The 23918-nt window shown below is 31.9% G+C and overlaps 2 protein-coding genes and 1 pseudogene across 2 annotated transcripts; 2 read left to right on the forward strand and 1 right to left on the reverse strand.

Annotated features, from left to right (window-relative positions):
- The first annotated feature begins 340 nt into the window (after positions 1–340).
- On the forward strand, positions 341–10633 carry LOC110659886 (alpha carbonic anhydrase 7-like; annotated as a pseudogene).
- A 5545-nt stretch (positions 10634–16178) lies between these two features.
- Positions 16179–18407, forward strand: LOC110659887 (alpha carbonic anhydrase 7-like). Its single transcript, XM_058153208.1, has 6 exons — positions 16179–16368; positions 16552–16657; positions 16861–16963; positions 17949–18113; positions 18211–18262; positions 18358–18407. The coding sequence occupies exons 1-6, from the start codon at positions 16179–16181 to the stop codon at positions 18405–18407; spliced, it is 666 nt and encodes a 221-aa protein (XP_058009191.1).
- A 1553-nt stretch (positions 18408–19960) lies between these two features.
- Positions 19961–23078, reverse strand: LOC110659945 (phenylalanine ammonia-lyase). Its single transcript, XM_021818055.2, has 2 exons — positions 22545–23078; positions 19961–21897 (listed from the first exon to the last, which is right to left on the reverse strand). Exons 1-2 carry the CDS (start codon positions 22937–22939, stop codon positions 20148–20150), a joined length of 2145 nt encoding a protein of 714 aa, XP_021673747.2. The 5' UTR covers positions 22940–23078; the 3' UTR covers positions 19961–20147.
- Between the last annotated feature and the right edge of the window lie 840 nt (positions 23079–23918).

Raw genomic sequence — 23918 nt, forward strand, 5'->3', positions numbered from 1 at the left:
TGCATAAGGATAGTGCATGACCTATGCACTTGTGCACAAGCTATTTCTCTGAAGTTCAAATCATTCTGAAACATGTATAAAAGAGTGCACAGGTTATGCATAAATCATTTTTTCACTTATGCAGTCTCTTACAAACCCGATTCAAATTCATTTTCGGCAAACAAAATTCCCACCTCCACTTCCCGACTCTTCTCCCCACGACCGTCCTTCAACCTCCATTCCTTCCGGCATTCTCACCGTCTCTCTCCCGTCTTCTCCACTAGCACTTTCATCACGTAAACCCTAAATTTCCCCCTACATTTTCATTTTCGCCCTTATCTCTCCATCCTCTCGATCGGCAATGGAGTCCCCTCCCCATTCCCGTCCAGCTTCCCCTCTCCAGATTTCACCATTGTCAATAATACCCCCTAACCCTAATTCCCCTCCACAACCGACACCCCCACCACCTCCCCCAACCACATACAAACGTAAAATCCGTTCCAAATCTGTGCGACCCATTTCTTCTGCCCCTCCTCTGTCCAAACGCAAAGACCCACCCACCCCATTGTCGGAACCGCCACCCAAAAAGCCAAAAGCTCCAGCCTCCACACCCTCTTCTAGCAAAAAGCCAATTTCAGTAGCTTCACAGGTATCAAAGCTACCTTGGCCTCTTCCTGATACAATTCAAAAGGCAGCTTTTAAGCGACTCAAGGATAGAAGGGTACAACCCACTAGGTATATATCTGCTGATTGTCTACAATCCCTTGGTTTATTTGACAATGTAGTTGCATATCTTGATGGTATGGGTTGGATGGAATTTGTGCATAAACAGGAGATAGTTTATCCAACTCTAGTTTTGGAGTTTATTTCTTCATTCTCTGCTACCCTTAAATTGCATGATGTAGACCATAAACCAATTATGAAATTTAGATGCTTAGGGCAAAATAGAGAGCTGTCATTGGACCAATTTCATGCATTTTTGGTTTTGCAATTGATGGGTTATTTAGAGTACCACATACTGGAGTAGAGGTAGCCAACAAGGGCATTTGGAATGCTGCCCAATTTTGGAGAATCATCACAAACCAACCTCAAACTTTCTCTGCTGGAAGATCAAAAACATCCCAAATACTTGACTCTGTACTTAGGTTTATTCATAGGCTGATTGCTAGCACAATATTGGGCAGAGGGACTAGTTCTGGTGCTGTAGGAAAATCTGAACTCTTTATGTTATGGTGTGCATTTCACAAAGTTAAGGTTTCTCCTGGTTATTTCTTTTGTGAGCATGTGCTGCATATTGCCACCAAATCCATAGGTGACATTGTTTTGGGTGGCCTCATCACTGTCATAGCCAAGCATTTTGGTTTTAATCCTGCAGAGCACTCAATACCAGCACTTGTGGACACTTTATATTTTGATACTGCACACTTAACCAAAACAGGGTTCAATTTGTCATATTTTGATACTGCCCACCCTGCAGCAGAAACTGAGCCTATTGCACAACCAGAAACCCAACCTTTCACATCACCCCACAAAGACCCTACTACACCTACCCCACCCTCACCGCTCAGACATCCCAGTGCCTGCTGCCCATACCTCCTACAGCTGAACCTTCCTCATCCACAGCCCCTCCTGCATTCAACACTAAAGCCTTATTCACCTACCTTGACAGGCTTAGTGATGATATCTACTTTGTGGATAGGAAGCTTGACACTGGTCTTGATACACTCAAGGATCGTCATGATCACCTATTTGACCTTGTCATGGAAACCAGGGACAAGCAGAAAGAATTGAAGGAAATGGTGAAGCAACTCATGATCTTTTTGGGCATGCCACCCCCACCTCCATCACCTCCTCCAGCACCATCATTTCGACAGCCAGCAGCAGCCACCAGCCCCTTAGCAACATCCTTGGACAAAGGCAAAACAATAGACATAGATTAGCTTCTGTTTTACTTTTGTTCAATCTTGTAGGACCTTTTCTTTGTAAATATGTTCAAACATTTATAGTTTGTTTTGGATTATGTTTGTTTATTCTGAATTAGTTTGTTTCAAATTCTGTTTTTCTTGAAGTTTTATTAGATAGCTATTACATTAGTCTTCTTTGATTTTCATTGCACTTATTGCCCTTTTGTACATATTTGCCCATACTCTGTATATATTTCAATACTTCTACTGCTGGTTGTACATTTCCCTTGCCAATTCCCATGCAGCAGCTTTTGTATACACTGCACAGGTTGTATTCCCCTTATGCAACTGTTTTGCATAGCCTGTGCAACCCTTTCTGCTACTTATGCAAAGATCGCATGTGTTGTATTCCCCTTATGCAACTGTCCTGCATAGCCTATGCAACATATATTGCCTCTTATGCAGCACCGCACGGCTTATGCACCTTACTTATGCACATGCTCTGGACAGCACTTAACTCTGCATAACCTGTGCAGTTCCTTATGCATCCCTTTATCTTGAATTCTCATCTGCTACATACCAGGTAACTCTTTCTTTTTGCTCTTAATCTTTACAATTCCTGGTAATTACCATTTGCTTTGACTTTTGATAACACATTGCATGAGACATTGAGGACAATGTCCAATTTTGAGTTTGGGGGTGCACATTCTGATTTTTGCTTTATTTTTGCTTCATTTTTCACATTTTGAGTATAGGAACATCTCATCCCATTTCATTTACATATATTGTAAATATTTTACATATACATCCATACATACATATACATAACACATTTACACACACATTATACATCACTTAGAAATTGTACACATTGCATACAAATAGACTTCCTCCATTTAGTTAATGCATTACTCATTTTTAGGAATCATGCATCATGCATTAAATTCTTTTGCCAAATCCCTTGAGTATTGAAAAGTTGCCTATGAGAGTGATTTGACTTACCTTTAGTTGGGTTTGTGGATTGAAAGTTTCCTAAGAGGTGCAAAGTTTTGAAGTGTTATCCCTTGCCTATATCTTCTTAGCCAAAAAGCCACCCAACTAGTCATTTGGAGATGGAAGTGTTTAGAGGGAGTTATTGGATATAAGGTAGTCAAATGATGTCTCACCAATCCTAGAACAAATTTTCTAAACCTTTCAAGGCGAAATACCAGCTTATACTTGAAAAGAGAAATGATTAGGCATTCTTTGATTCAAACCTTCTCATTTTAAACCTTTGGCCCTTTTTCTTAATTAAAATTGACCCTTGCAAACCCCTTTGAGCCTTTTTATCCCTAATTTTTCTTGAAATCCTATTTACTACCTAGCCAATGAACCAAACACTCCAACCCTTTTCATGAGAATAATATTGAATATTAGGTACACTTTCTAAAAAAATAGAAAAAAGAGAAAAAGAAAAAATATACAATAAAAGGGAGAAGAAGTGCTTGTCATCTTGTAAAAGTGCTAGTATATGTGCTTTTCACCATTGTCATTCAAAATGAAAGAAATCCACCCAAAGTATTAAAAGAAATGAGTTTGGGGGTGGCAAATTCTAGGGACAAGCATCAAAAGAAAATGCAAAATACAAGTCTAAAGTATCAAAATGTCCCTCCATTTTATGTGTCTTGTAAGATATGCTAGCACTTGATAATCCTCATTGTGTATTTCTTTCTCCTATGTATAAAAAAGAGAGAAAAGATATAATAAAGTGTACCTTATGTTTCAAAATTGAAAATATTCTCATGCTTTGAATACTTTTTACCCATCTTTCTTCTTAGCCTCATTTTTTTGAACCCCATAGCCCCATTACATCCCTAAAAAGACCTTTGATCTCTTGATAGTATTTGCTACATTAGTGGAGATAGGAATAGGGAATTTGCCTATGGGATTGGAAAATTATCCATTCATTCATTTAATTCCATCATTCTATATAGAGACACTTTGACAATTGATTGTTCTAGAATTCCTTTTGAGCATGACTCTCTCTCTTTTAATTGGTTGGTTTGGGGATTTTGAATGATAATTGACTTGATGGCTAAGCGGTGAAAGCTTGGATAAGCATTAGATTCTTTGCATTTTGAAGGATGGGTATATGGATTGTTGGTATGGCTAAAGGTGTGTTTAGTTACTTTAATAGGTAATTTTCATAGCTCTTTGGATAAGGCACCCCTAAAAATTTTGTATTACATTTTGAAGTTTGCTTGAGGACAAGCAAAAGCTTGAGTTTGGGGGTATTTGATGCACATATTTTGCATAGTCATTTAGGTCTAATTTCATAACTATTTTATTTGATTATTAGTCATTTTTAGCTAATTTCATTAGTTAATTAGTTAGTTTTTCATAATTGTCGATTTTGGATCAATTTTTTATTTTTACTTTGTTTTGTAGGAAAAATGGTGTTTTTGAAGGACTGAAGAGAATTTTGCCATTGAGGAGTGTCTTCTACAGCCAAAGATGTCAAAAACAAGTTTTCAAGCTGAAATATGCATTGACCAAACTGTGCATAACTTGCCGCATAAGCTATGCAGATCTGCATAAGGAGAAAGATCACTGTTCCAGAACCAAATTAAATGTGCATAAGGAGATCGCATAACTTATGCACATTCTCGCCTCCCTTATGCACCTTCACGGAATTGTGCATAACCTATGCACTAAGTCATGCAACCGCATAAGTGATTCGAACCAGTTAAAACTGCATAAGGGACTGCATAACTTATGCAGTCCACTTATGCAGTCTCATAAAGAGTTCATTAATGAGCTGGCAGAAGATTCCTTCAAATAATTCCTCCTAGAACATACCATTTTAGGGCTCCATGTCAGAAAAATGCTATAAATAGTCTCATTATCCCATTTTAGAAGGAGACAAGGAGCAGAAAAGGAAAGGAGGGGCTGAGCAAAATTTGAAGAGTCACCTTTACCTTCCACACCATTTTCAACCAAGATTTGCAGATTTCTTTCTTTCCTTACATTTTTCTACATTTCTAGTGTTTAATTTCTTACTTCTTAGCTTAGATTAAAGCTTTATTTCCATTTAAACTCATCATATCTTGTAAGCATTATGGATAGTGAGTAGTTTACTTTTGATTCTGGAGTAAGGGTTGTAATATTTGAGATATTTTGTGGATTTTGATTGGGTAATCCATATTTTGAGGTCTTAGTGAGTTTTATTCATTTCTTGTATGCTTAATGACATGCTTAGTGTAGGATCCCATTAAGTGATGTTCATAATCCATGGTTGAAGCACCGAAAGGTGAAGGCCTTGTGATAGATAATCAAGAAATTGGACTTAATTAACTTAGACCTAGAAATAGGCTAAGGATTAAGAGGATTCACAGATTAATTAAAGAACTTAACGGGTCTTAATTAATTCTAACTCCACGAAAGTAGGATTAGTTTGATTAAGGCACTCTTTGTCTCACTCGAAAGGAAACTCAAAGGATTTAAGAATTAATCTCCTTAAAACCCATAAGTTTCATAAGATTGGATAACCAATTTAAAATCCCAAAATAGCTCAAATATGAAATCCCGAACTCCGGAATCGCCTTTTTACCATTGTTAATTTCTAATCGAATTTAATCACTTGCCATTTTGAATATTGCCATATTGGAACTTGCTTATTTCAATTTGATGCAATTTTAGTTTAATTAATACATTGTTGAATAGAATATTGATTTTGCACATATAGATTTTACACTCCATTACCCATCAATTCATTACTTTAATTTCATAAATACTTCGATTTAGTCAACTTTTATATCAAAAATTCAATCATTAACACGACTCCTCGTGGGATCGATATCTTTTCTATACTACTTGTACGACCCGTGCACTTGCGGTAGGGACGCATCAACGACTCTTTCAGTGCTTAACACTCACTACCATATAACATAGCCGGTCGTATGGCTGTACGGTAAAATTTTCCTTTCAATTTATTGGGAATCTTACGATCACATAAAACTCCCGTGGCACGTCTCCACTTCAACCATCCGGCTTTAATCCTATGACTAACATCCTCCTCACATCCCCCATCTACTTGGAGGACTGAGCCTAGATATTTAAAGTGATTACTTTGGGACAGTACCACTCTATTCCAACTAACTCCTTCCCTATCACCAGTTTGGCCTTCACTGAACTTGCAATGCATGTATTCTGTCTTTGTTCTACTTAACTTAAAACCCTTTGACTCTAGAGTACTTCTCCAAAGTTCTAGCTTTCTATTGACTCCTTCTTGTGTCTCATCTATCAGAACAATATCATCCGCAAACATCATGCACCAAGGAATACTCTCTTGTATATGTTTCGTCAGTTCATCTAAAACTAATGTAAAAAGGTAAGGGCTTATGGCTGATCCTTGGTGTAATCCAATTGAGATCGGAAAATCTCTAAATATATAAGTTTTATTTCTTTAAAATTAAGAACATTAATTTTTTATTTTTAAAAAGCACTATTTTTTAATTTTTCCAATATATACAATAATTATCCATATCTCCTTAATTTAAAATGCATGACATGGATGATTGAGCCCCATTAATCAATTTAAGGAGAATTATTATTTTGGCTGAAATAGGATGGAATGTATATTTATAGCTATATATCTATATTTATGTATTTATATAAATGTAATAGAATTGATATCTAATAAATTTTTATAAATAATTCTTTATATCATTGACACTTGGCGATTAATATTATGAACATAGCTTTTTAAAACTTCTTAACATATCTATTTAAACGACATAATCCTTTATTTCCCTCATTAACTGTTTTTTTAATTATGTAATTACTGAATTAAAAACTCTTTAATTTTTATATATTTTCAAGTTAAATAATCATACATATATCATTACTCATGATATCTCTTTTGGGAACTAATGAACTATACCGAGACAGACTCAGCTTGACTGCATTTCATGTTTCAAGCCCAACCTAATATGAACTTTGAGCTGAACTCTGGTTCTAATTGCAACCCAATGCTAAAGGAATCCAAAGGGTATTCATTCAAATCAAGACCAAAACTCCAACAAATCTCATGCATATAAAAGCCCATCAAAATGGACGAGGTTTACAGCTCTGCGTATTTATGGACACCTTAATATTTCCATGCTATAACGATAATAAATTATTAATAATAAATAAAGCAGCAATTTATTGCATAATCTATGTGTAATCCACGACCTTAATCTCCATTGCATTTTCTTTTTCTAACTTGTGGAAAAAAAGAGGTCACATTTTCCCTCCAACAAGCATAGAAAGTTAGCAATTTAATGCAATTTATAATAAGGAATATTCTAAACAGTTAATGATTTTGCTTAGACCTTGGCATTTGAACAAAGGTGCCATTGCCCATTTCTTAAGTGGAAGACAAACCAAATATTTTCCATAGAAAATAACTTCCCTATGGAAATTCTTTTCTTAGAAGAAAATTTTATTTTTTGTTCTTTAGGTGTAGTATTCAAAATCAACCAAGAAGTAGCTTTTTTATATTTAATATATATTAAAAAATATTAATTTTCTTAATAAATAAATGTTTGAATATAAAAAATAAATACAATTAAATATAATAAATAAAATTTTCTTATAAGTGTTTTTTCGAAAGTACTTTTTAAAAACCTTTCAATTACAATTCTAAATGAAACTGATGTTCTCCAAAAAAGACTGTTGAAATAAAGAATTTATTTACCATCTTTTCTCCTCCGTTAAATTAATAGTCAAATATTACATCAAGATTAGAACATCCATCCATTCATCTTAGCAATTTCTTCTTCATCTTCTTCTGTTCACATTTGCCCCTTCATGAAAATGACAAGGCACCTGCGAGAAAATGACAAGCACATAGAGAAATATGTCTTTGAAATTTGGAAAATTAATCGATATATGGAAATGGAATTCTCTGATATTGATTAATTCAGTGAAAAAAGCAAAGGATTATTTTGATGAGAATCTTTTTTTGGTGTTTATGTATTATATGTGGGATTTGTATAATTCTTTTTCAAGTTCATCAAAGAGTTCAATACGTTTAGTGTGACAAAAAAATCAAACCCTAATTTGATAATCCTCTGCTTGATATGTCTTAGGCATTATTCTAGATATTATTAACGAGATCAAGAACCAAGAACGATTGTAAGGACTTGTGCAAGAAACCATCTGGTATGTCTTGAGTTGAAAATCAATTTTTAACCCAAAATTCAAAGATTTAGAAAATGAAATTTGGCCATGTGTGAATTGGTAGTTGAATCTAGACCCACCATGGCTTCAAATTTAGCTGGAATTAGAATCTAAATTACATAGACCGATAGTTTTGATTTCAAGATTAAGAAACTAAAATCAAATTAAAGAACCTTTCGATTTTAATTTCAGTTTTAATTTTGATTTTATTTCAGCTCGATTCAATTAAGTTTTGATTAAATTTAATAGTTAAAAATTTTTTTAAAGGAAATTTTATTTTTATTTTAATCCAAAACTGAACTAACTAATTTGAATCCCTTTTTTATTTTATTTTATTTTTAAAGGGTTGATTTAATGCTTCCACAACCGACATTATAGGCCTTAATAAGTTTTTTCTTTACAGTAAATTACAATGAGATAAATAATAGGATAGACTAACACAGCTAGCTAGGGAATTAGGTAAACAGAATTAAATAATACGGAAGAAGTGCTTTAGAAAAATAATTATTATGTAGAAAGACGAACGAAAAGGTGTCTTTTGGTCCCTCCAATGCAAGAAACAGCTAAAAGCTCAATTTTATCACTGTGTTTATCGGTGATATTATATTTAGCTTATTAAAAAAATTCTAAACTAATTTAAAATTTTTAATTTAAGCGAATTAATTTAATTTAAAAATTAAAAATTAAAAAAAAATTAAATTTCTTATTTTTAAGCTGAAATCTAAAAATTAAGAAATTGAATTTCTTATTTTTCTCTTTTTAAATTAAGAAATCAAAAAATTTATTCCATAAATTTTAATTTTTTAGACTAAATCACAAATCACAAATTAATCTGAAGTGATTTTCAAAAATCTTTCTGCGTGATAACATGATGAGTAATACTAATTCAACTACAATTTTAAATTTTCTAATTTAAATAAATTCAACTCAATTCCAAGTGAAACCTTTTATCAATAGAAAAGTTATAAAAGAAATTGTACTACAATAAATTTATACTTTAACAATATATCTTATATATTATTAAAAATTTAAAATATATTATTAATAAAAATTATAGGCAAGCACTAGTGATATACATAAATTTCATAATCTAAAATTTTTAATAATATTTTTATATTAATTTACAAAGCTGTCTATATTAATTTGCTATTCCAAGAAAAATTGCATAAATAGGATTACTGAATATAATTCTCCCTCAAGGACCACCAACTGCCACCCGCCCACCAACCAATATAACAAAGCTGTAAGCAGGAACGTCCTACTTTTATGGAAATGGTTGACTAACAATAAGCAAAGGCGTTGACTAAATGTTACTTTCTCCTTGCATTTTTATATGTTCAAACTTGTTTGCTCAGCTGGGAATTGCTTTTTTATATGTTACATTTATATGTTCAAACAATAAGGATGGAGTGTATGTCGCAACGGATCGATGCAGTCTCCAATTGATCTGTTGAATGACAGAGTTCAAATAGTTTCCCATTTAGGGAGGCTTAAAAGAAGCTGCAAGCCCTCCAAAGCTATTCTTAAGATAGAGGCCATGATACGATGGTAAGGAACTAAAGATTGGAAAATAAAATTAAAAAAAAAAAAAAAAAGCATCTAATTACTTGAATTTTCTGTTCTCCCATTAAGATCTTTTCTTATGTGGATGCAGATGCAATGGGGAAGTGGCGCAGGAACCATTGAAATAAATGGAACTGAATATGATCTGAAACAGTGTCACTGGCACTCCCCTTCTGAGCACACCATCAATGGCAGGAAATTTGCTCTGCATATGGTACATGAGAGCCGAGATGGAAAGGTTGCTGTGGTTGGGATCATGTACATAATAGGAAGGCCAGACTCTTTCTTGTCATCTGTAAGTATTGTATGCTTATAAACCAGCATGCATCACCGCCGGCGGCCACCGCCATCTGTCTTTCTTTCTCTAATATTTATGCTCTTTCTACCCTTCATATCAGCTCACAGAGACGTGGGTATAGTTAACCCAAGGGACATCAAAATAGGTAGCAGAAAGAATTTTAGATATATGGGATCACTTACAGTTCCTCGCACTGAAAATGTACTTTGGACCATTGTTAGAAAGGTTTGCCCTATAATTACTCAGAAAATCATCAAATTCTTCTGTTATACAATTTTCCTTCTTGTGTATATATATATATATATTAAACCCTTTATTAATTCATTTCAGGTGAGGAATGTTACTAGAGAACAAGTGAGATTGCTTCGAGTAGCTGTTCATGATGTGAGTTCTGTTAATCCTTGATTCAATCTGCTTCTTGATCATATATAAAAATATACAATTGAGCCTTTTCTTTTCTTGAAATTCTTGGCTATTGTGTGAATATGTTTTGCAGGAATCTGATACAAATGCAAGACCAATACAACGAACAAATGGACGATCAATGCAACTTTACAGACCAGAAGAAAGACCTGATAATTAAAATCCACCATTCACTCTTCATTTATCTGCATTAATTTCTTCTCCAGCTTGAGCTAGCCTGCAAGTGCATACTGATTATTTCATGTCTGGAAAATTCTTATTTAGAGCCAGTACACTATGTAACAGGTAAATCGTATCATATATTTTGTATATTAAATCTATAATAAATCAGATCTAAATAAAAAATTCATCTTACATATATATTTTAATTACTATATTTTCTAAATTTATCCTACAGAGCCTTTTCCCTCTCGCTCTAGGCATAGGTGAAATTGAAATTAGAAATGGCCAAATGTGGTATTTGAGTTTCGCAATGACTTTCCGTCTCTGATTTAAATTTATTATTTTAAAAAATATTATTTTAAATGCTATACAATTTGAAAAATTATTTATCTATTTTAAAGTTTTTATTATTAAAATAGTTAAATTCAACATAAAATTTGATAGTCTTTATGATATTTTTCTTAATAAAAACTCTAACAATTAAATTCAAATACAGCTCATATTAAATTTAAAATCAAACCAAAATTATATTAGTTCTATTAAATGAGAACCAAAATTGATCAATATTTAGGACCCGAACTGAATCAAAATTGTCTTTCTTTTTCCTTGAATTGAATTGGATCAAGCAGTTCTGATTCAAATTAATTTTTTTAAAATTAATTATTAAATTAACTTAAATCGAAATCGAATTGAAATAAAAATCAAAATTACAAAATTAAAGTTGGATCTCTGCGATCTGGTTGAATGCCTCACTTTCCCATACCAAAATCAATCCCTGCATAAAGACTAAAAACAGAAATACCAAATAAATCTAACTAATATTGGCAATGACAAGTTGGTAATATTAAATTTTCCATTAAAATTCCACACGTTTTACCATCAACAAAAGTTATGATTGTCTCAATTGAAAATGACCTTTGGATTTTTGTTTGACAGCACTTTCCTTATATGGTGAAACCATGATAGCAATTTATGTGAAATTATAAATTAATTACATATAGATAAATATTAAAAATTATTGTGAAGTTTTGTTTATATATATATATACTTGTTTATATTTTATTGACTTACCATTCTATATATAGCATTTTACGTGGAATTGCTATTTTATTTTATAATTTCTCATACAGTATGTCATTATGTGCTAGGAATGACAATAAATTGTGTATTATCTGATATCTATTCAATTGAATATAAAAATTGATATAAAATAATATTTATGTTGAGTTGAAATTTTATATATTGAGTAGTTATTATTTAAATTTATTTATATAAATAATTAATTAAATATAAAATATATATTTATAATAATATTTATAAATTTTTATATTATATTTTAAGAATTCACACCTGAAAAATGTTTTAATTGATTATTGAATAGGCAAAATATTCAATTTCACTCTTATATTTATTGAAATGTTCAGTTTAACTCATTTTTAATATTTTATATAAAATAACTCAGAAATTTCAATTTAAACTTAATTTAACTTAAAAATTAAAATTTTTAAGTTAAATATCTTAATTTAGACCAAAAATTAAGAATGTCATTCTCTTGATTTTAAGGTTAATTTTTTTTTATTATTCTTGATGTAGTCAAAAAATTAATTAAGAAGCTCTTTTTGATTTTTAGGCTAAATTGATATTAAATTAAAACTTGAGGATTAATTTATACAAAAAGTTCAAAATATGCTAAATTGTACAATCTCAATAAGTATAAGGGTGAAACTTAGGATCAAGTATATATATATATATATATATATATATATATATATATATATATATACTTACCGATTAAAAATTATTTAAACTTATCATTAAGAAAAATGTACCAAAAAAACATATAAACATACATATGAAGGTCAAAAGGTTCATGCACGTAATATTTAAAAAAAATTATACATTAATTAATTAATTAATTAATTAATTAATTAATTTTGTTAAGATAATTGCAAGATCAACTCAACTATCACACATCAGTGTGGTTACAAACTTGACATATTGAGGAAATACCAGAACACCAATATACTAATATTGTGAATCATTAATCATAAATTTTTCCCCTCTCTTTAAACTAACTAGATAGTTTGAATAACAATAATTTAAATTTGAAACCACAATCAAGACACTAAATTCAAGAATTTAAAAAAAAATGTATAAAGAATGCAATACATATATAACAGTAATACTCATGAAGGAAGAAGAACAAGTAAATCTCATTAAGAGAACCATTTTATGTTAGTTTGTTAATAGGGAATAGTTACTCTTATTTTTAGTCTTTCTGTTGTGCCAAAATTAAAGAAAAATATTGCTAAAATTGACCCAATATTCATATTGGATATATATCAATGCTATATAGAAACAGACAAGCCTCCCCCCATTACTGGATATCATAAAAGCTCACACAAGAATCTTCTCTTTAGGTGTTGAGTCTAATTTGCTCTAAAAGATATGGGAAATCTAGCAATCCAATTGTTGTGTTCCATATTCTTCATTTCTCTTCTCTTCCATACTTTCATAGCAGAAACACGCCAAGTTGGTTAGGCTTTGTTTAGCATATATGGCAATGCAAGAGTCTATTTTGTTCAACATATATGTCACGACCTGACTGATACTAGGACTTGGGTTAGCATAAAGTCCCCAAAGCCCATAGTAAACCTAACTATTCATTAGCCCAACCTTGAAGCCCATATACAAGCCCACTTTCAAGAAATCAACCGGATAGAGTTACAGCCATAAACTGTACCATTGAACGAAGAGTTTTTAGCTCACCCGACCTGTGATCACAATATACATGTATATGGGGAGCTCAGCTCTCCTTCATGATCATCAACAAATCAATATGCAATCAAATGGGAGTCCAACTACCTCATCCAATAAGCCATCCATCCACACATTTACACAAACATGGATTAATAAGTTTATATCCCTAAAATAATTAATCTTGTAGTCCCAAGCTAAATAAAATGGTTCTACATATACGGAGATCTTGAATTAAAATTTAGCAATACAAAATACGGAAATAACAGCTAGTAGACCTGCCAGGTAGGAAACAAGTTAAACACAAGAATAAGCTCTCCTGTAACCTAGAAAAATGGCTGAACAGGAGTGAGCGTTTGACTCATAGAGTAAGATCAACTTAAAGCCGTGCCTACATTAACTTATCCATAATAAGGATCGGGTCTCAGCGAGTCAAGCTCCAGCCGCATCTACCCATCCTACCAATATCTATATACGCACTACATACACTCCCACTAACACACATAGCTCCAGATTGCCATAAAACAACAATCACAGCAATATCATCAAGAAAAAATGCAATATAAAGTGTGCCTAATATTTACAACATACGTATATGTACAATTGATGCATGAACATGCTTTAAATATAATAATATTGAATTATAAATAAAATTAATATCTACTCACAGTACTCTAAAAATTACCATGGTGGCTAAGCAGAGGAGGAGACTGACCCAGCTCACCTAAATATTATATCAAAAATTTTATTAATATTTACTTAAAATAGAATTTTAAAGAATCAATAGATAATCCTAAGTTTTGCAGAAAATCCGACAAAGTTTCTCCTATATCTAATACTTATCTAACCTGTAAAAAGATTCAAATAACACTTCTAAATCTCAACATCATATGGCCCCTCCTGAACCCTTCAAACAGTTAATACTCATAAATTTGAAAAATTATATTTTAGTCCCTATAACTAACATTTTATTATAAATCATTCAAATGAACTCTAAAATTTCTAAAATTTTGCTTCATAGTCCTTAGCAATATTACAAAGTTAATACAAAAGGAATTATAATTTTCTAACCTCCCATGAATATTTTATGAATTTTTAATCTAAACTCGACACTAGATAACTGAAGAAACTTAGGGTTCAGGTTTACCTACACCAATTCTGATACTTGGAACGCATCTGGGGCGTCTGAAAATGGTGGAGAGGACTATAACCTCAACCCAATTCTGAAGCAACTCCAACAGCTTATCTACTCGGCTCGAAATTGCAGATCCAGGCGATAGTCGAATTTCCACAAAACGAAAGTATCTACGAGAAGCCCATAACACCAGGGGTTAGAATAAAATATTTACAAAATTATTTAAGCTCATTTAAAGCTCGAAAAATTACTGTGAAGTTTGCGGGATCCACCGAAATTTTGGTGTCAAAAAATTTTGAAATTTATATTGCCACGAAACTCTCATCGTGTAGAGCACACCGGTACTCTCGGAATTCCCGTGAGGTTCTCGGTTTGAGAGAAATTTAGCCCAAAAATCAAAATGGGCTAAAATTTCCCAGGCAAAAATTAGACGATCCGCTTGATGAAAATTGATGATCTTAGTATCTATGGAAAGCTCTCGAAGTGTAAATAAATTTTGCGACAAGATCCGGTCCAATTTGTGGCCAGATCAGCAGAATTTTGGCTGAGAAATTGGGAGGTCACACGCTGCGTGTAGGTAGGTTCAAACCCATTTTTCAGGCGTTCCTGACGGCGGCTGGTGACGAGGGAGGGTCCAGGCTGGTAGTCGGCGAGTTGGGGAGGAAGCAAGGGTAAGCATTATTCGGTTCAAACTGAATAAACCGAACCGAACTCCCTCAATTTGATAATTTGATTCGATTTTTAAAATAATTCGGTTCGGTTCGATTTTGTATTATAAAAATTTCAGTTATTTCGATTCAGTTCGGTTTTGAAGAAAAAAATCGGTTAAACCGAACCAAATCAAATAATTTTATTGATTTTTTATTTGATTTATTTTTATAGGGAATTTATGAATTATATGTAATTATATATATATAAATTGTTTAATTTCATTGATTAATAGTTATTAGGTTCAAATCAAGGTTAAAATCAGATCAAATAACTTGAAAATCAAGTCTAAATTAAAAAATCAATAAAAAATAAAACCGATCGATTTGAATTGAATCAAACTGAATCGAAATAGAGCTGTTTGATTCGATTCGGTTTTTTATCCATTTCGATTTCAGTTCGATTTTTAAAATTTGTAGTTCGATTTTTAAAATTTGTAATTTGATTTTTATAATTTAATTCGATTCGGTTCGGTTCGGTTTGAACTGAATGTTCACCCCTAGGAGGGAGGAGAGTGGCTGGCCGGCGCAGGGGAACAGGGAGGAGAGAGAAAATGAGAGAGAGAGGAAGAGTGTTGGGGCGCACAGGGGGAGGGGAAAGAAAAAGGAAGAATGCCGGTTTGATCCTACTAGTCAAATCCGATCTAATCCGATTCAGCTGGTTCGATTTAGGACCACTAAAATTGAATTTTTTACTTTACCCTGAGTCTAAAACGAGACCTAAAAATTTCTAAAAAATTTTAGAAAACTCAAAAAAATTTATAGAATTTAAATTTATTTTTATTTTTACCACGTGATTTTTAAATTAATTTTTTTTAAATCAATGAAATTTATTATCTTAAGAAAATCAAACTTGATTTCTAAAATTCAGAAAATTTCAAATAAATTCTCATAATTTTAATAAAATAAAATATTAATATTTACATATAAAATAATTATTAAAATTTAGGGGGTGTAACAGTATATATATGCATGCATACATTAAATTACTTTGAAAAAGAAATTAATTTATTTTCTTTTATTAGTATGATGATATCAGATCGTTTATGTATATTTTGTGTTCAGGCCATGAAACAGAGTATGACTCAAAATGGAGTAAATGTTGCAATGGATCAATGCAGTCACCTATTAATCTATTGAACAAAAGAGTTAAAATGGTTTCCCATTTAGGGAGACTTGATAGAGACTACAAGCCTTCCAATGCCACTCTTAAGAATAGAGGCCATGATATGATGATAAGAAATTAAATAATAATATCCCAGCTGCTTACACAAAACAAAAATTTTTTGAGGGAGGAAAAATAATAATAATAATAATAATAATAATATTATTATTATTATTATTATTATTATTATTATTATTTATTAATTAGTTAATTAATTTTCCTCCCTCAAAAAATTTTTGTTTTGTGTAAGCAGCTGGGATGGAAAAGTGGTGCAGGAACAGTTGAAATAAATGGAACTGAATATGTTCTCCAACAGTGTCACTGGCATTCACCTTGTGAGCACACCATCAATGGCAGGAGGTATTTATAAATTTGATTTTTTTAAAAAAATAATAAAAGGAAATTATAAAATATAATTAAGTAATTGAAATTGATTTATTTTCTTTAAAAAAAAAAGCAATAAGCAAAAGAAAATGTTATTCATCAATAACACAAAATATGAATTGAAAGAAGACAACCATAACACTTGCATAAATAGTTCAGTCCTTCACGTGTAATTGCAGGCATGCTCTAGAGATGCATATGGTTCATAAGAGCCAGGATGGTAAGGTTGCTGTGGTTGGAATTATATACAAAACAGGAAGTCCAAACTCGTTCTTATCATCTGTACGTACTAGACCACCGTCCACCATCTCTAATATATATACCAGCTAGGGCTGCGCACGGTTTCCAAGAAAACCTAACCGAACTGAAGAAACATACTGAATCGATAAGAATCATACTAAATTAAATTTATTTTGATACTTTAGTTCGATTTTGATTCTTCACTAAGAACTGTAATCGTGCCAAACCGAACTAAAACTAAATTGAAAATCAAATTTATATATATGTTTTTTTATGTTTTTTTCGATGTATTATATATTTTTAATATAATTATATATACTTATATATGTATATATAATTATGAACTAAATACATTCAAATATTATATTTCATTTTTTTATATTTTTTTAATAATTTTAGTTATAAATACATTAAATTACCTTATCATTCTTAATTATAAATATACTATTATCTTATATTAATTAATGTATATATATATATAAATTCGTAATTATATTTATATCTTATAGTTAAATATTATATGATAAATAAATAGTTAAAATGTATATTATATGATATACTTATATAATTATATTATATAATATATTTAATCCTAAATTATATATGCACCATATAATTAAAGATTATATAATTTAGGTATAGCTAAAAGATATATTATATAATATATTATGTATTAATAACTCAATTCAAAACTTAAATGTTAATTTAAGTATGACTTTTTAAGAAAATAATTACATAAAAGTATTTTAAAAACCGAGAATTAAACTGAAACCGTATCGAACTGAAGAACTGAAAATCATACCGAATCAGAAACGAAAAAATGAAAAACCGAACTAGATCCGTACCAAAGTTTTGATTCGATTTTGGTTCATAGGCAAATTCCAAACCGAACCGAAACCGAACACCCCTAATACTAGCTCTAGTTCTTATGAGAGTTTAAAATCGAAACTTTACAACTCTTGAAACAATTTCAATATCATTAACCTAAAATTGAATGGTCTTAATTAATTATTCTATTTTTCATCAGCTGAGTGACCATTTGAGAATGGTGGGTGGCCCCAAAGAAGCAGAGAAAGTGGTGGATTTAATTAATCCAAATGACATCAAGATTGCTAGAAAGTATTACAGATACATGGGATCTCTTACAAGTCCTCCTAGCACAGAAAATGTAATCTGGACCATTAGCAGAAAGGTTTGCCTATTTACAATAACCAGATCAACATTGAATTCTTCTGTTATATAGTTTCCTTCTTGCAAAGATTATTAAACCCTTTATTAATTAATTTCAGGTGATGACTGTTACCAAAGAACAAGTGAAATTGGTTCGTGTAACAGTTCGTAATGTGAGCTCTATGAATTCCTTGTTTGAATCTGCTTCTTGATCAAATTGGGCTTACATAGATAAATGCTGATGATGATAAATATGTTAATTTTGCACGACTCTGGTACAAATGCAAGACCTTTACAACCACAAATGGACGATTAGTGCAACTATATGAACCAGATGAAAAATAAAGATGTTTGTTCTATTCACTGCTCATTATATGAACTCGATGAAAAATAAAGATGTGCTTGTGTCCATGGAAAGAATAAAAATTTTATTTTTATTTATATAATATTTGAAAAAAAATATATTTTATTTAAAAAATATTTACTCATTAAAGAATTAAATAACTACAATTTTCAATAAAATATAAGTATGTTAATTGAGACTTAAATTTAAAAGTCGAGATCTCAAATTTTAATATTAAAATTATTTTAAATTTTAATTTACTTTCAATTTTATGAAATATTAGATTTGAATAAAAATTAATAAATTATCAATCAATTAAAAAAATATATGTATTCTTATTAAATACAAACTTGTAGTTCACTTCATACACTATATTTAATTAAATTTTAAGTATTTGAAAGGGGATATTATATTATAATCCAGCTATTTTATGTAAGATTAACACATATAGAATGACAAACTAATTATAACGTGACAACTAGATGAAAAAGTAATTAAGATTTTTTCAAAAAAAAAATTATTTTTAACACATTAGAAAATAACTTTTTGCAGGACTCACAATTACTAAATTGTTATTGTATCATTGGATTGGCGTTCCATGTAGGCTATTCTACATGGAATAACAGTGATAGCATATAATTAATTTAGTGGGAAGGGGGAAGATTATATAATAATTTTAGTACACTCTCACAGAAAAGTGAATAATTTTTATAATATAGAGAATGAGTCTCATTTAATTATTAGAGATAATGCATATGTATCGAGTACACCCAATAATCCTTCTTGCCTAGCATAGATGTTACTATTTTAATTTTTTTTAATTGTTTCTCAGTGACAAATAGGACTCTGTTTTTGTGTATCTTCCCATTACATTTTCCAAAATGGTGTTTTTGGTGATGCCGTTGGCCATGAGAAATTAAACCATGTAACGGTTTTTAACTTGGCATGATTAATTTAATTCTACATAAAATAGTCAGTTTAAGATAAAATTTGTAACATAAAAAAGAATTGACACATGATTAAACTCTTAAATTTAAGGAGAAAATAAAATAAAATAAAATTTTATTGAAGAGAAAATTATTAAAGTCTATTAAAATCTATAAAATATAAAAATATATGGCTATATATAGAGAGTTTATAGCTCCTAATCCAAGTAGAAAAATAATTTAAAAGATCTAATTTAAATAGAAATAATGTTTTAACAATCTTAAACTCAATTGGAAATAAACCCTTAGCTAATTAGGAGCCTAAATATATCAGAAATTGGAATTCTAGTTAAAAGTAGAATTGAAAATCGAGTCATTCTCAAAAACAGTAACAACCTTGCTGTGCAAAACTGAGAATCTCATGGCTCTGGCTGTGGATTTCTAAGTATCATATGTTGTTTCTTTTCTTCAATTGCAGACTTTTTTAAACTATAACGACAAGAAATAATGCAATTGCTTAGTTCTGAACAAGAAGAAAAGTTATCCTAAAGCAACGGTAACAACATTTCTAAAGATTGTGGTAGCAAATTTGAGGCAATGTTTAAAAACTTGACAATTAAACTTTTATTGAAACAAAGTGATATCATGAAATACACTCCTTGCTAGCTTTATATATACTTTCAAATTACATATGGAAGAGGGGGGAAATGCAGAATGCTCTCACACTACAATACCTTGATCACAGTAAAAGAGAAAGAAAACAAGATTTGCAGAAGAAAAATCTCTCCTAACAAATTGGCAGAGGCGTGCCATCCCAATCCTTAAGACATTCAAGGAGAGGATCAATAATCTTTCCTTCACAAATTGCTGTAAACAACTTATCAAATTCCTCGCCAGGAGACCTGAGTTTCTCTCCTGTTAGAAGTTCAGTTCCCAAATCTTCTTTCACAAACTTGTACAGTGGATAAGACCTGCAGTCCTTGATTCTGTTTGGAATTGCAGGATTTCCACTCTCAAAAGCACTTCTTGCAGCTTCTACTTCTGTTGGCAAGACAGACTTCAATTCGTCTTCGAAAGCACCTATCTTGAGGAAGATTGAAGCATCTATGTTGTTTATATAATCATTGTTGGTTAATGCATGATCCACAATGACTTGTCTCATCTTCTGCATTAGTGGGTATGTTGAACTACAAGGATCATCAATGTATGCAAACACTTGCTCGCGATCGACTACCCTGAGCAGATCTTTCTCGCAGAATCTTGAAGGATGAAGCTCACCATTGACTCCAATGGTTAGAACTTTCTTAGCCACCTGGCTCACTGTGTTCTTAACTGTGCTCTTCAAATTCTCTTCTAAATGCCTTAAATCTATTGCCTGGCAAAGTGCAACCAAGAAAGTTGAGGACATGAGCTTCAAGATATCAACTGCTTCTGCTGTTTTCCTTGAAGAAATCAGCCCTAATGAGTTGACATCTTGATTATGCTGCTCAGCACTTTGGACATGGTTTGTAACAGGGTTCGCAAGGTATTGGAGCTCAGAGCAATAGGCTGCCATGGCTATCTCAGCACCCTTAAAACCATAATCCAAGCTAGGATTCCTTCCTCCTGTGAGATTTGAAGGCAAACCATTATTGTAGAAATCATTAACCAGCTCAGAGAATTGAGCAAACATGAGTTTCCCTATGGAAGCTAATGCCAATCTAGTGTTATCCATTGAAACACCAATTGGAGTGCCCTGGAAATTCCCTCCGTGCAAGGCTTTGTTCCTTGACACATCGATCAGTGGATTATCATTCACCGAATTAATCTCCCTTTCAATTGACTTGGTTGATGATCGAATCACTTCAATTTGTGGACCTAACCATTGTGGTGAAGTGCGAAGAGCGTACCGATCCTGCTTAGGCTTCTGCAGGGGATCCATTTCATGTAATTTCTTTGCTTCCTGAACGTATGAACTTCCATCCAAAATGTGTTCCATAATAGCTGCAGCTTCAATCTGTCCAGGATGATGCTTTAATTTGTGTGTCAAATGATCTGTAAACTCAGGTTTTCCTTGCATAACTTCAGCGAAAATTGCAGACAAAACTTCTGATAAAAGAGTCAATATATTAGCATCAAAAAGTACTATAGATGCCAAGCCAGCACCAACTCCAGTGCCATTAACAATTGCAAGACCCTCCTTAGGCTGCAACTGAAAAAATCCGCCACCAATACCAGCCAGGCGAAAGGCTTCTCCGGCATCAAGTGATTCTCCTTTAGGCCCCACCGCAGTGGAATTCGGTCTGCCTGTTAGGAGTCCGGCAATGTACGAAAAGGGTACTAAATCACCCGAGGCAGTTATTGAGCCGCGCAGAGGCAAGCATGGAGTGACGTTGTGATTAATTAGCTTTGTAACGGCCTCTAGGATCTCAAACCTGATGCCTGAGTAGCCATGGAGAAGAGTATTGATCCTCACAAGCATAGCAGCCCTTGTTGCTGTATGTGGCAATATGTGGCCTGATTCTACTCCTTTGCCAAAGATTCCAGCATTCAAGAACCTGAAGCAGCAGACAGTATACACACAAGAGATTAGTTTAGTGATACATGTTAAAGACAAGCTGACACATAATCCAAAGGGGCTAATTCATCAAAATTTGTTTAAGATCAGGGACTAAGCTAAAATAGTGTAAAGGAGCAAATCAATACATTTATATTTTAAATTTATGAGTTTTAAATGTATGATGTTAAAGTCTAGATAATTTTTTTTATATTAAATATTACATCCACAAATACATCTAAAACTTTGGTGTCATTGTGAATATAATGGGTCCTCCAAATATTTTCATGACCCCCTTTTAAGTAAATTACTCATTTATTAAGGCTTTATCTTCAAATAATTTCAGAGGGAAAATCTCTTCCTACTGTTACCTTACCTATTGGCTGCTTCATGCCTCCCATCTACCTATCTATCTATATCAGTATCACTTTCACATCATATGGTCCCAAAATTTAATGCAGGATAGGCCTAACTACCCACCAAAAAGAAAAAAATAAAACTGAACTTTTATATACAAGCCACAGGCCCAATCCTGTGACCCAAAACCTACCTCAAACAAAACCTTCACTTCCTTAAAACCCAGAAATAAAGAAAAATAAAACTCCAAAATAAGACATGAAAATTAAAAATTAAAATAAAATAACTGACCTGATAAGCTCCTGCTGCAGGGCAGCTCCTTGCTTGGTTCTCCTATGGGAAGTGGCCCCGAACCCTGTACTAACCCCATAACTATCTGTCCCCTTATTCATACTCTCCATTACCCAATCACTGCTTGCCTTCACACCAATCCTGGCCGCCTCACATAACTCCACCGTTACTCCATTGCCACCTCTAGTAGCCACCGCAGCTACCTGTCCTACGGTTAGCGTCTCACCCCCAAGGCGAACCACCGCCTTCCTATATTCCTTAACCATTTTCTTCACCTCCTCTACATGGCTACCCTTCAATGCCTCCGCCGCTAGACCCCAGTTCAATGGGTCCTTTACGCATAACCCATTGCTATATATATGATCTCCATTTATCTCTCCGCCGGAAACTTCCATTTGGGACAAGAAAACTAGCTGGGAAAATCCTGATGGAGAGATGAGACAACAGAGGCAAGAAAGATGTCAGCTGGCTGCAGGCTGTTTGGTTCCTAAGAAACTTTTTTAAGGGAAAATTTTAATTATTTTTCTTATCTTCGATTGTCACGCTTGTTGAAGTCTTTAAATAGAGAGTACCGTACGCAAAAAAAAAGAGTGATAGGTGGGAAGCTGGGTGTGTTAGCTGAAACGATTTTCTGGCCGTTTGATCTTCATGCCATCGAAGGGCTGTGGTATTGACACGTAGGGTAGAATGTAAGAAATGCATGATTCTCTCCTTTACCTGTCAAATTGGAGTAGGTTGTTGGGCTGCATGGCATTCGGTCACAACTAAGAAATTTTCACACTCAATCTCGTAAATTTTAAAAAATAAATAACTTAAAATTTTCTTTAAAAAAAAAATTTCTTTTTCAAATTAGCTGAATATTATTTTAAAAAATTCAAAATATTATACAGAAAAATAATAAAAATTTGTAAATATTACAAAATATAATAAATTAAATTTTAGAACAATAGAGTGAAAGCCCATAAAAACAGAAAAAAAAAATCACAAATTAGGATTTTGCTATTTTTTACTATTTTTTAAATATTAATATAATATTTAAAATAAAATAATAAATAATCTGCATAATATATAAGAATTAAAAGTTAAAGAGAGGTAATTTATTAGAGTTAAATTTCAAATAATGTGAATTTCAAACTTGATCCACTTTAAAAGTGGTTTCTGCTCGAGGAAGAGATACGCTTTTTAATAAAATAATATTTAAATAATAATAAATATTTAATAAATTTATTAAAAATATATATGATAATTAATCGATAATTTATAAGTTATAACTTGCATTGACTTTGAAATAGGAGTTTTTTTATATAAATGATTTGATTTTATTTTTATTTAATTTTTTAATTTTTTTTTAATTTATAAATTACAAAATTTTAT

This window comes from Hevea brasiliensis, chromosome 1 (genome assembly GCF_030052815.1).
Source record: "Hevea brasiliensis isolate MT/VB/25A 57/8 chromosome 1, ASM3005281v1, whole genome shotgun sequence".
NCBI classification, from domain to species: domain Eukaryota; kingdom Viridiplantae; phylum Streptophyta; class Magnoliopsida; order Malpighiales; family Euphorbiaceae; genus Hevea; species Hevea brasiliensis.